The sequence below is a fragment of the Electrophorus electricus genome, chromosome 8 (assembly GCF_041902795.1).
Source record: "Electrophorus electricus isolate QZ-2024a chromosome 8, ASM4190279v1, whole genome shotgun sequence".
NCBI lineage: Eukaryota > Metazoa > Chordata > Actinopteri > Gymnotiformes > Gymnotidae > Electrophorus > Electrophorus electricus.
In genome coordinates this window covers 34,836,865-34,850,688 of record NC_137504.1, presented here as the reverse complement: position 1 = coordinate 34,850,688, position 13,824 = coordinate 34,836,865, and the positions used below count along the sequence as shown (strand labels likewise).

The 13,824-nt window shown below is 37.7% G+C and overlaps 1 protein-coding gene across 1 annotated transcript; it reads left to right on the top strand.

The window, feature by feature from the left end:
- The first annotated feature begins 11,048 nt into the window (after positions 1-11,048).
- On the top strand, positions 11,049-13,573 carry LOC145659127 (uncharacterized). The gene is made up of 7 exons (XM_081720264.1): positions 11,049-11,434; positions 11,632-11,715; positions 11,867-11,950; positions 12,134-12,196; positions 12,312-12,374; positions 12,480-12,601; positions 13,437-13,573. The coding sequence occupies exons 1-6, from the start codon at positions 11,242-11,244 to the stop codon at positions 12,542-12,544; spliced, it is 552 nt and encodes a 183-aa protein (XP_081576390.1). The 5' UTR covers positions 11,049-11,241; the 3' UTR covers positions 12,545-12,601; positions 13,437-13,573.
- The last annotated feature ends 251 nt before the right edge of the window (positions 13,574-13,824 follow it).

Genomic DNA, 13,824 nt, shown 5'->3' with positions numbered 1-13,824 from the left:
TGGAGGATTACTATCGTCTGATCCATTAGCAGACTTGGTTGGTAGAATGATTCTTATATATGTCAACTCCTATATGAATTCAAGTTTAAATCTGCCTGAGTTACAAAGGTACTCCTAACAGAATAAAAATGTGTTTGGTGTGTTTGGTAAGATGACTGAACATTTCCAAAATGCACTGTTGGAGGCATAAAAAGGTGGATGCTGGTGGTGCATCTCTCTAAAAAGCACACCATTTGGGTGTAGGACAGAAGTTTCTAGAAAGTTTGGTGGTTCTATCTCAAAAGCTGTCAAAAAATAGCGATCCAAAATTAAGAATGGTATAATAATAATAATAATAATAATCAGAAGAAGAAGTAAACAGCAAGTTGCCTTTGTGAAACCAACTTTATAACAAGTATTGCAACTAGGGGTACATTTATTGAATAAACAGAACATGCATAAAGACCACTGATTAAAATGTTAATAATGACCAGAGGTATTAAGTTGAGTAAACCTGCTCTAGTAAAACAAACATAAAAGAAAATGAACCCAAATGAGATTCATGGTGGACAGAGAATGATTTAACAAATAAAAGAAAGAAAAGACAAGAAAGAAAAAAAATCTATGAGAGTGATTAATCATGGTGGAGCATACATTTAACTGAAAAATATATTTTCAATTTAAATTAAACTAATTTGAACTATATCATAAAAGTCCCAATGAGTTATTAATTGACTGAAAAATTCAGAGCTAATCTGCTGGTATGAATGTGGGCAAAGGGTCTGATCAAGGTCACAAGTGCAGGTTTACTACGGCACCGGTCCAGTGTCCACTGGATGTGTCTGGCCCAGTACATCTTGCATTAGTAGAACATGTTCCTTTCTGGGCTGTCATCCTGTGTATAATGGACACAGAGTTGGAACTACAGTGTCTGGACCTTGTATTAGGATCAGCTACCTGCACCCCTAGTGTGGTGCAGCACCATCTCACACTCACTGGGTGGAGAATGGTCTGAACCAGGTGGTGTTCATTTAATAGTGGACCAGTACTCATCCTGATTAGGGATGAACAGGGTGGAGGGAGGCTGATACCCAGTCAGCTACAGAGTGGGACTGTACACAGACACTAATAAGGTGAACAATTTGTTTAATTGCACTGTGTATTATGTAACATGAACTGTGCTTGTCATGAGAAACACCAAGATAAAACTGGCCTGTGAGATGAGTTGGTATGAATTTGTGATGAAGATAGCAGGCCTTATCTTGTTATTGTCAGAGCAGCACAAGGATTGCACAACACTAACCATGACAAACAGAACACATCTAGAAAGTAAACAGTATCAATTAGTGATACATTTAATTTTGACCATATGTTATTATTATCAATGGAGTTCTAATTTATTAGAATGGTACACCAGTGTCACTTTTGGAAATTATTACTCAGTAAACAGAATAGTGACAATGGACATTTTAAAGCCTTTTGTAATGACTACTTACATAAAACAACATTTCCCCCCACGATAAAAGTCAGAAATGAAACTAATAGAAACTGCATTTACATGAACCTCATTCTGATAACTTACTGAATTTTGTAAATATTTGATTAAAATGTTGGTTACGCAAAGGTGTTTCTTAAACATAAATCAGGTTGATGATTCACTCACAAATTTGTAAGTGTGCAATACAGATGAGAACTTTAGATTTACAGTTTAAGCAAACAAGCTTATGGACATTATTAAACTTTCTGCACAAAAAAAAAGAAGACGACATGTGAAGACCAGTGACCTCTTAGAAGCTGCACGATAAAACACAATGTCACGTCTACTTCAACATACCTCCTGTAGGAAAGAAAATGTGCTAAGAAGCATCACTGCCTTATTTGGTAAAGGAAGATGGGAGGAGGTATCAGTGGGATCATCATCATAAGAGCTGTGAACTGCTCATCTCAGGAGACCTATAAGAGCAGCAGTTTAGGACCAGACACTGAGAGAAGAGAGAGTCAGTAAAGATGAAGAGAACTGCTGTTCTTACTCTACTGCTGCTGTTCACCATCAGCATGCAGGATGCTGAAACTGCTGAAGCTTCAAAGCCATCAGAACCCCTTACTGATCTGAAGCAGCTGAGAGACATCGTGTATGAGCAAGGAACCATGCTGGTGGAGCTGAAGACTGAAATGAAGTATGTGAATCAGGAAAATGCAGGTGATGTTTATTTGTGGTTGTTTTGCTAAAATGCTACATTTCTTGCTTGAATGCCCAAACATACAACAGTAAACATTCACTAACTGAACTCACAGGATTTTGCAGTTTATTGGTTTTCCAAATTTGTCTAAAAGTATGAACAAAATTCTTTCAATTGTTTAATGATAAACTTTGAATGTTAAATAATTCTTTGCCAGCCCTGAAGACTAAAATGGCCAAACAGATGAAACAGAACAAACAAACAGAGAGTAAAGTGGAGCTTTTGAATAAAGAGATTTCAGGTAATGGAACTAGCTATTCATGGCAATAGATTCTGTATGTAACAAAGCAATGTTTGTGAGCTGAAAGTTATCCAAATGTACTTGTTGCTTTTATGAAGTGTTTAAACCTCTGGTGACATTTTCCAGTAAACGCATGTTTTCTGTCTTGTAGCACAAGCAGCTGAGGGGACTGCTGTGAAAAGCAGGTTAGCAGCCAGTGAAAGTGATGTGAAACGCTTGAAGAAACTGAATGCAGGTAAATGAATGACAGATGTTTGTCATGTAAAAACACAAACCAGCAAGCTTTTGTTACCTCTGGATGTTTTTGTGGGAGTGTAGATAATATTTTCTCACACCTGTAATTGTATTTAAACACATTTTTTGACTTGGCAATAAGTATCCACGATTGTTAACATTATTGGTATCTCATCATGAACAGCAACAAAAACTGCAGTAGAAGCCAGTAAGAGTGAAGTAGTGAAGCTGAAGAAAGAGAGTGCAGGTAAAGCCCTACAGTATGGGCTCATGACACCGACTACTGCAAGGTACAATACATTATGCACAGACCATAACATTCACTTTTCCACTTACCTCTGAATGAATCTGTTTCACAACAGCTTTTAACGGCAGACTGGCTACAAGTGAAAGTGATGTGGACAATCTGAAGAAAGACATCATAGGTCAACTCAAAACACCTCGCTGGTGAACCCACAAGAAGATGAGATTTTACAAGTCCATGTGTTCTGTGTCATTGAATTATGATGTTTTGGGCTTCGAATTTGCAGAGAGACCAAAGGTGGCATTCTCAGCTGCCCTGTCTGCAATTTGGGACCTGCGAGTGGCATCGTAAACGTAGTTTACTCTAAAGTCATCACAAACATTGGAGGAGCTTATAACCCAAACACAGGTACTGAGTGAATGTGATCAGATCAGATTCGACCCAATCAGACTTTCAGAACACCAACGATGCAGCTGTAGCACTGCAGAACACTGAAGTGAGTCTGGAGTAATAAACAATGCCAGGGGGTTTTGTGGTAGCTCAGTGGTTAAGCTTGACTTGCAATCAGAAGGTTGCCAGTTCAAGTCCCACCACTGCCTAGTTGCACTTGTAAGTCACTTTGGATAATTGTGTCAGCTAAATGCCATAAATAAATGAAATTGAAATGAAATGAACAATGCAGTATTTCCTGGAGTAATAATTAAACAATGCAGTATTTCCAGTCTTACAGGGCTGGTTCATATGACCACTAATCCATTGTTCAAGCCAACCTTAACTGGTAAATATAAACTGGCTTGTTTGACTTAAAGCAATACATAACTACATAGTGAACACAGAATGATAGAAGGACACAACAAGCAAGAAACAGTGGCAACCTTTTGCATTTAATAGACGCGCTTATCCAGAGAGACTTACAAAAGTGCTTTGTCATTGAATTATAGAAGGTATCCTAGCCAGTACAGAACACAGAACAGGTTGTGTTAATAATCAGGAGAACTGGAATGAATGATAATGTTGGAGAGTGTGGTTAGCGGTGTGGGTTTCTCGGATGTGGAGTTCTGGTCAGGGCAAGCAGACGGTATGAGTGTGAACATATTGATTGGTCAGTTACACCAAAAACCTGTGAAGTATAGTATGGATTTACATCATGAAGTATAGTATGGTTTACATAGTTTTTACATAGGATAGTATTTACATGTGTAAAGGTAACACTGATGTTTCTCTTATTTCAGGAATATTTACAGCTCCAGTCAGAGGAGTCTACTATATCAGGTTCACTACCTGTTCACAAAATAGTGGCTATAATTCAGGTGTACAACTGTACAAGAACAGTGAGAAGCTGCTCTACCTCTATGAATACAATTACAATGGATATCAAAGATACATAAGTGGTGGTATTACCCTGCAGCTGGAGGTTGGAGATGCTGTTCACACACGCTTACCTGATACGTTGATGCTCTATGAAACTGATACCAATCGTAACACTTTTAGTGGCTTCCTAATCTTTACCATGTGAGTTTTTCAGATTGTAATCTGGTGTGGTGGCCATTTTAATATTGAGGTTACATTTTGCGATTTATTTAAAAAAATGTTTTTTGCTTCTAGATTAAAAAAAGACAAAATATTGTCACAATGTATTAGCTGATCCTGTTGCATTATAAATAAAGTGTCATTATTCTAAATATGGAGGATTACTATCGTCTGATCCATTAGCAGACTTGGTTGGTAGAATGATTCTTATATATGTCAACTCCTATATGAATTCAAGTTTAAATCTGCCTGAGTTACAAAGGTACTCCTAACAGAATAAAAATGTGTTTGGTGTGTTTGGTAAGATGACTGAACATTTCCAAAATGCACTGTTGGAGGCATAAAAAGGTGGATGCTGGTGGTGCATCTCTCTAAAAAGCACACCATTTGGGTGTAGGACAGAAGTTTCTAGAAAGTTTGGTGGTTCTATCTCAAAAGCTGTCAAAAAATAGCGATCCAAAATTAAGAATGGTATAATAATAATAATAATAATAATCAGAAGAAGAAGTAAACAGCAAGTTGCCTTTGTGAAACCAACTTTATAACAAGTATTGCAACTAGGGGTACATTTATTGAATAAACAGAACATGCATAAAGACCACTGATTAAAATGTTAATAATGACCAGAGGTATTAAGTTGAGTAAACCTGCTCTAGTAAAACAAACATAAAAGAAAATGAACCCAAATGAGATTCATGGTGGACAGAGAATGATTTAACAAATAAAAGAAAGAAAAGACAAGAAAGAAAAAAAATCTATGAGAGTGATTAATCATGGTGGAGCATACATTTAACTGAAAAATATATTTTCAATTTAAATTAAACTAATTTGAACTATATCATAAAAGTCCCAATGAGTTATTAATTGACTGAAAAATTCAGAGCTAATCTGCTGGTATGAATGTGGGCAAAGGGTCTGATCAAGGTCACAAGTGCAGGTTTACTACGGCACCGGTCCAGTGTCCACTGGATGTGTCTGGCCCAGTACATCTTGCATTAGTAGAACATGTTCCTTTCTGGGCTGTCATCCTGTGTATAATGGACACAGAGTTGGAACTACAGTGTCTGGACCTTGTATTAGGATCAGCTACCTGCACCCCTAGTGTGGTGCAGCACCATCTCACACTCACTGGGTGGAGAATGGTCTGAACCAGGTGGTGTTCATTTAATAGTGGACCAGTACTCATCCTGATTAGGGATGAACAGGGTGGAGGGAGGCTGATACCCAGTCAGCTACAGAGTGGGACTGTACACAGACACTAATAAGGTGAACAATTTGTTTAATTGCACTGTGTATTATGTAACATGAACTGTGCTTGTCATGAGAAACACCAAGATAAAACTGGCCTGTGAGATGAGTTGGTATGAATTTGTGATGAAGATAGCAGGCCTTATCTTGTTATTGTCAGAGCAGCACAAGGATTGCACAACACTAACCATGACAAACAGAACACATCTAGAAAGTAAACAGTATCAATTAGTGATACATTTAATTTTGACCATATGTTATTATTATCAATGGAGTTCTAATTTATTAGAATGGTACACCAGTGTCACTTTTGGAAATTATTACTCAGTAAACAGAATAGTGACAATGGACATTTTAAAGCCTTTTGTAATGACTACTTACATAAAACAACATTTCCCCCCACGATAAAAGTCAGAAATGAAACTAATAGAAACTGCATTTACATGAACCTCATTCTGATAACTTACTGAATTTTGTAAATATTTGATTAAAATGTTGGTTACGCAAAGGTGTTTCTTAAACATAAATCAGGTTGATGATTCACTCACAAATTTGTAAGTGTGCAATACAGATGAGAACTTTAGATTTACAGTTTAAGCAAACAAGCTTATGGACATTATTAAACTTTCTGCACAAAAAAAAAGAAGACGACATGTGAAGACCAGTGACCTCTTAGAAGCTGCACGATAAAACACAATGTCACGTCTACTTCAACATACCTCCTGTAGGAAAGAAAATGTGCTAAGAAGCATCACTGCCTTATTTGGTAAAGGAAGATGGGAGGAGGTATCAGTGGGATCATCATCATAAGAGCTGTGAACTGCTCATCTCAGGAGACCTATAAGAGCAGCAGTTTAGGACCAGACACTGAGAGAAGAGAGAGTCAGTAAAGATGAAGAGAACTGCTGTTCTTACTCTACTGCTGCTGTTCACCATCAGCATGCAGGATGCTGAAACTGCTGAAGCTTCAAAGCCATCAGAACCCCTTACTGATCTGAAGCAGCTGAGAGACATCGTGTATGAGCAAGGAACCATGCTGGTGGAGCTGAAGACTGAAATGAAGTATGTGAATCAGGAAAATGCAGGTGATGTTTATTTGTGGTTGTTTTGCTAAAATGCTACATTTCTTGCTTGAATGCCCAAACATACAACAGTAAACATTCACTAACTGAACTCACAGGATTTTGCAGTTTATTGGTTTTCCAAATTTGTCTAAAAGTATGAACAAAATTCTTTCAATTGTTTAATGATAAACTTTGAATGTTAAATAATTCTTTGCCAGCCCTGAAGACTAAAATGGCCAAACAGATGAAACAGAACAAACAAACAGAGAGTAAAGTGGAGCTTTTGAATAAAGAGATTTCAGGTAATGGAACTAGCTATTCATGGCAATAGATTCTGTATGTAACAAAGCAATGTTTGTGAGCTGAAAGTTATCCAAATGTACTTGTTGCTTTTATGAAGTGTTTAAACCTCTGGTGACATTTTCCAGTAAACGCATGTTTTCTGTCTTGTAGCACAAGCAGCTGAGGGGACTGCTGTGAAAAGCAGGTTAGCAGCCAGTGAAAGTGATGTGAAACGCTTGAAGAAACTGAATGCAGGTAAATGAATGACAGATGTTTGTCATGTAAAAACACAAACCAGCAAGCTTTTGTTACCTCTGGATGTTTTTGTGGGAGTGTAGATAATATTTTCTCACACCTGTAATTGTATTTAAACACATTTTTTGACTTGGCAATAAGTATCCACGATTGTTAACATTATTGGTATCTCATCATGAACAGCAACAAAAACTGCAGTAGAAGCCAGTAAGAGTGAAGTAGTGAAGCTGAAGAAAGAGAGTGCAGGTAAAGCCCTACAGTATGGGCTCATGACACCGACTACTGCAAGGTACAATACATTATGCACAGACCATAACATTCACTTTTCCACTTACCTCTGAATGAATCTGTTTCACAACAGCTTTTAACGGCAGACTGGCTACAAGTGAAAGTGATGTGGACAATCTGAAGAAAGACATCATAGGTCAACTCAAAACACCTCGCTGGTGAACCCACAAGAAGATGAGATTTTACAAGTCCATGTGTTCTGTGTCATTGAATTATGATGTTTTGGGCTTCGAATTTGCAGAGAGACCAAAGGTGGCATTCTCAGCTGCCCTGTCTGCAATTTGGGACCTGCGAGTGGCATCGTAAACGTAGTTTACTCTAAAGTCATCACAAACATTGGAGGAGCTTATAACCCAAACACAGGTACTGAGTGAATGTGATCAGATCAGATTCGACCCAATCAGACTTTCAGAACACCAACGATGCAGCTGTAGCACTGCAGAACACTGAAGTGAGTCTGGAGTAATAAACAATGCCAGGGGGTTTTGTGGTAGCTCAGTGGTTAAGCTTGACTTGCAATCAGAAGGTTGCCAGTTCAAGTCCCACCACTGCCTAGTTGCTCCTGTAAGTTGCACTTGTAAGTCACTTTGGATAATTGTCAGCTAAATGCCATAAATAAATGAAATTGAAATGAAATGAACAATGCAGTATTTCCTGGAGTAATAATTAAACAATGCAGTATTTCCAGTCTTACAGGGCTGGTTCATATGACCACTAATCCATTGTTCAAGCCAACCTTAACTGGTAAATATAAACTGGCTTGTTTGACTTAAAGCAATACATAACTACATAGTGAACACAGAATGATAGAAGGACACAACAAGCAAGAAACAGTGGCAACCTTTTGCATTTAATAGACGCGCTTATCCAGAGAGACTTACAAAAGTGCTTTGTCATTGAATTATAGAAGGTATCCTAGCCAGTACAGAACACAGAACAGGTTGTGTTAATAATCAGGAGAACTGGAATGAATGATAATGTTGGAGAGTGTGGTTAGCGGTGTGGGTTTCTCGGATGTGGAGTTCTGGTCAGGGCAAGCAGACGGTATGAGTGTGAACATATTGATTGGTCAGTTACACCAAAAACCTGTGAAGTATAGTATGGATTTACATCATGAAGTATAGTATGGTTTACATAGTTTTTACATAGGATAGTATTTACATGTGTAAAGGTAACACTGATGTTTCTCTTATTTCAGGAATATTTACAGCTCCAGTCAGAGGAGTCTACTATATCAGGTTCACTACCTGTTCACAAAATAGTGGCTATAATTCAGGTGTACAACTGTACAAGAACAGTGAGAAGCTGCTCTACCTCTATGAATACAATTACAATGGATATCAAAGATACATAAGTGGTGGTATTACCCTGCAGCTGGAGGTTGGAGATGCTGTTCACACACGCTTACCTGATACGTTGATGCTCTATGAAACTGATACCAATCGTAACACTTTTAGTGGCTTCCTAATCTTTACCATGTGAGTTTTTCAGATTGTAATCTGGTGTGGTGGCCATTTTAATATTGAGGTTACATTTTGCGATTTATTTAAAAAAATGTTTTTTGCTTCTAGATTAAAAAAAGACAAAATATTGTCACAATGTATTAGCTGATCCTGTTGCATTATAAATAAAGTGTCATTATTCTAAATATGGAGGATTACTATCGTCTGATCCATTAGCAGACTTGGTTGGTAGAATGATTCTTATATATGTCAACTCCTATATGAATTCAAGTTTAAATCTGCCTGAGTTACAAAGGTACTCCTAACAGAATAAAAATGTGTTTGGTGTGTTTGGTAAGATGACTGAACATTTCCAAAATGCACTGTTGGAGGCATAAAAAGGTGGATGCTGGTGGTGCATCTCTCTAAAAAGCACACCATTTGGGTGTAGGACAGAAGTTTCTAGAAAGTTTGGTGGTTCTATCTCAAAAGCTGTCAAAAAATAGCGATCCAAAATTAAGAATGGTATAATAATAATAATAATAATAATCAGAAGAAGAAGTAAACAGCAAGTTGCCTTTGTGAAACCAACTTTATAACAAGTATTGCAACTAGGGGTACATTTATTGAATAAACAGAACATGCATAAAGACCACTGATTAAAATGTTAATAATGACCAGAGGTATTAAGTTGAGTAAACCTGCTCTAGTAAAACAAACATAAAAGAAAATGAACCCAAATGAGATTCATGGTGGACAGAGAATGATTTAACAAATAAAAGAAAGAAAAGACAAGAAAGAAAAAAAATCTATGAGAGTGATTAATCATGGTGGAGCATACATTTAACTGAAAAATATATTTTCAATTTAAATTAAACTAATTTGAACTATATCATAAAAGTCCCAATGAGTTATTAATTGACTGAAAAATTCAGAGCTAATCTGCTGGTATGAATGTGGGCAAAGGGTCTGATCAAGGTCACAAGTGCAGGTTTACTACGGCACCGGTCCAGTGTCCACTGGATGTGTCTGGCCCAGTACATCTTGCATTAGTAGAACATGTTCCTTTCTGGGCTGTCATCCTGTGTATAATGGACACAGAGTTGGAACTACAGTGTCTGGACCTTGTATTAGGATCAGCTACCTGCACCCCTAGTGTGGTGCAGCACCATCTCACACTCACTGGGTGGAGAATGGTCTGAACCAGGTGGTGTTCATTTAATAGTGGACCAGTACTCATCCTGATTAGGGATGAACAGGGTGGAGGGAGGCTGATACCCAGTCAGCTACAGAGTGGGACTGTACACAGACACTAATAAGGTGAACAATTTGTTTAATTGCACTGTGTATTATGTAACATGAACTGTGCTTGTCATGAGAAACACCAAGATAAAACTGGCCTGTGAGATGAGTTGGTATGAATTTGTGATGAAGATAGCAGGCCTTATCTTGTTATTGTCAGAGCAGCACAAGGATTGCACAACACTAACCATGACAAACAGAACACATCTAGAAAGTAAACAGTATCAATTAGTGATACATTTAATTTTGACCATATGTTATTATTATCAATGGAGTTCTAATTTATTAGAATGGTACACCAGTGTCACTTTTGGAAATTATTACTCAGTAAACAGAATAGTGACAATGGACATTTTAAAGCCTTTTGTAATGACTACTTACATAAAACAACATTTCCCCCCACGATAAAAGTCAGAAATGAAACTAATAGAAACTGCATTTACATGAACCTCATTCTGATAACTTACTGAATTTTGTAAATATTTGATTAAAATGTTGGTTACGCAAAGGTGTTTCTTAAACATAAATCAGGTTGATGATTCACTCACAAATTTGTAAGTGTGCAATACAGATGAGAACTTTAGATTTACAGTTTAAGCAAACAAGCTTATGGACATTATTAAACTTTCTGCACAAAAAAAAAGAAGACGACATGTGAAGACCAGTGACCTCTTAGAAGCTGCACGATAAAACACAATGTCACGTCTACTTCAACATACCTCCTGTAGGAAAGAAAATGTGCTAAGAAGCATCACTGCCTTATTTGGTAAAGGAAGATGGGAGGAGGTATCAGTGGGATCATCATCATAAGAGCTGTGAACTGCTCATCTCAGGAGACCTATAAGAGCAGCAGTTTAGGACCAGACACTGAGAGAAGAGAGAGTCAGTAAAGATGAAGAGAACTGCTGTTCTTACTCTACTGCTGCTGTTCACCATCAGCATGCAGGATGCTGAAACTGCTGAAGCTTCAAAGCCATCAGAACCCCTTACTGATCTGAAGCAGCTGAGAGACATCGTGTATGAGCAAGGAACCATGCTGGTGGAGCTGAAGACTGAAATGAAGTATGTGAATCAGGAAAATGCAGGTGATGTTTATTTGTGGTTGTTTTGCTAAAATGCTACATTTCTTGCTTGAATGCCCAAACATACAACAGTAAACATTCACTAACTGAACTCACAGGATTTTGCAGTTTATTGGTTTTCCAAATTTGTCTAAAAGTATGAACAAAATTTTTTCAATTGTTTAATGATAAACTTTGAATGTTAAATAATTCTTTGCCAGCCCTGAAGACTAAAATGGCCAAACAGATGAAACAGAACAAACAAACAGAGAGTAAAGTGGAGCTTTTGAATAAAGAGATTTCAGGTAATGGAACTAGCTATTCATGGCAATAGATTCTGTATGTAACAAAGCAATGTTTGTGAGCTGAAAGTTATCCAAATGTACTTGTTGCTTTTATGAAGTGTTTAAACCTCTGGTGACATTTTCCAGTAAACGCATGTTTTCTGTCTTGTAGCACAAGCAGCTGAGGGGACTGCTGTGAAAAGCAGGTTAGCAGCCAGTGAAAGTGATGTGAAACGCTTGAAGAAACTGAATGCAGGTAAATGAATGACAGATGTTTGTCATGTAAAAACACAAACCAGCAAGCTTTTGTTACCTCTGGATGTTTTTGTGGGAGTGTAGATAATATTTTCTCACACCTGTAATTGTATTTAAACACATTTTTTGACTTGGCAATAAGTATCCACGATTGTTAACATTATTGGTATCTCATCATGAACAGCAACAAAAACTGCAGTAGAAGCCAGTAAGAGTGAAGTAGTGAAGCTGAAGAAAGAGAGTGCAGGTAAAGCCCTACAGTATGGGCTCATGACACCGACTACTGCAAGGTACAATACATTATGCACAGACCATAACATTCACTTTTCCACTTACCTCTGAATGAATCTGTTTCACAACAGCTTTTAACGGCAGACTGGCTACAAGTGAAAGTGATGTGGACAATCTGAAGAAAGACATCATAGGTCAACTCAAAACACCTCGCTGGTGAACCCACAAGAAGATGAGATTTTACAAGTCCATGTGTTCTGTGTCATTGAATTATGATGTTTTGGGCTTCGAATTTGCAGAGAGACCAAAGGTGGCATTCTCAGCTGCCCTGTCTGCAATTTGGGACCTGCGAGTGGCATCGTAAACGTAGTTTACTCTAAAGTCATCACAAACATTGGAGGAGCTTATAACCCAAACACAGGTACTGAGTGAATGTGATCAGATCAGATTCGACCCAATCAGACTTTCAGAACACCAACGATGCAGCTGTAGCACTGCAGAACACTGAAGTGAGTCTGGAGTAATAAACAATGCCAGGGGGTTTTGTGGTAGCTCAGTGGTTAAGCTTGACTTGCAATCAGAAGGTTGCCAGTTCAAGTCCCACCACTGCCTAGTTGCTCCTGTAAGTTGCACTTGTAAGTCACTTTGGATAATTGTCAGCTAAATGCCATAAATAAATGAAATTGAAATGAAATGAACAATGCAGTATTTCCTGGAGTAATAATTAAACAATGCAGTATTTCCAGTCTTACAGGGCTGGTTCATATGACCACTAATCCATTGTTCAAGCCAACCTTAACTGGTAAATATAAACTGGCTTGTTTGACTTAAAGCAATACATAACTACATAGTGAACACAGAATGATAGAAGGACACAACAAGCAAGAAACAGTGGCAACCTTTTGCATTTAATAGACGCGCTTATCCAGAGAGACTTACAAAAGTGCTTTGTCATTGAATTATAGAAGGTATCCTAGCCAGTACAGAACACAGAACAGGTTGTGTTAATAATCAGGAGAACTGGAATGAATGATAATGTTGGAGAGTGTGGTTAGCGGTGTGGGTTTCTCGGATGTGGAGTTCTGGTCAGGGCAAGCAGACGGTATGAGTGTGAACATATTGATTGGTCAGTTACACCAAAAACCTGTGAAGTATAGTATGGATTTACATCATGAAGTATAGTATGGTTTACATAGTTTTTACATAGGATAGTATTTACATGTGTAAAGGTAACACTGATGTTTCTCTTATTTCAGGAATATTTACAGCTCCAGTCAGAGGAGTCTACTATATCAGGTTCACTACCTGTTCACAAAATAGTGGCTATAATTCAGGTGTACAACTGTACAAGAACAGTGAGAAGCTGCTCTACCTCTATGAATACAATTACAATGGATATCAAAGATACATAAGTGGTGGTATTACCCTGCAGCTGGAGGTTGGAGATGCTGTTCACACACGCTTACCTGATACGTTGATGCTCTATGAAACTGATACCAATCGTAACACTTTTAGTGGCTTCCTAATCTTTACCATGTGAGTTTTTCAGATTGTAATCTGGTGTGGTGGCCATTTTAATATTGAGGTTACATTTTGCGATTTATTTAAAAAAATGTTTTTTGCTTCTAGATTAAAAAAAGACAA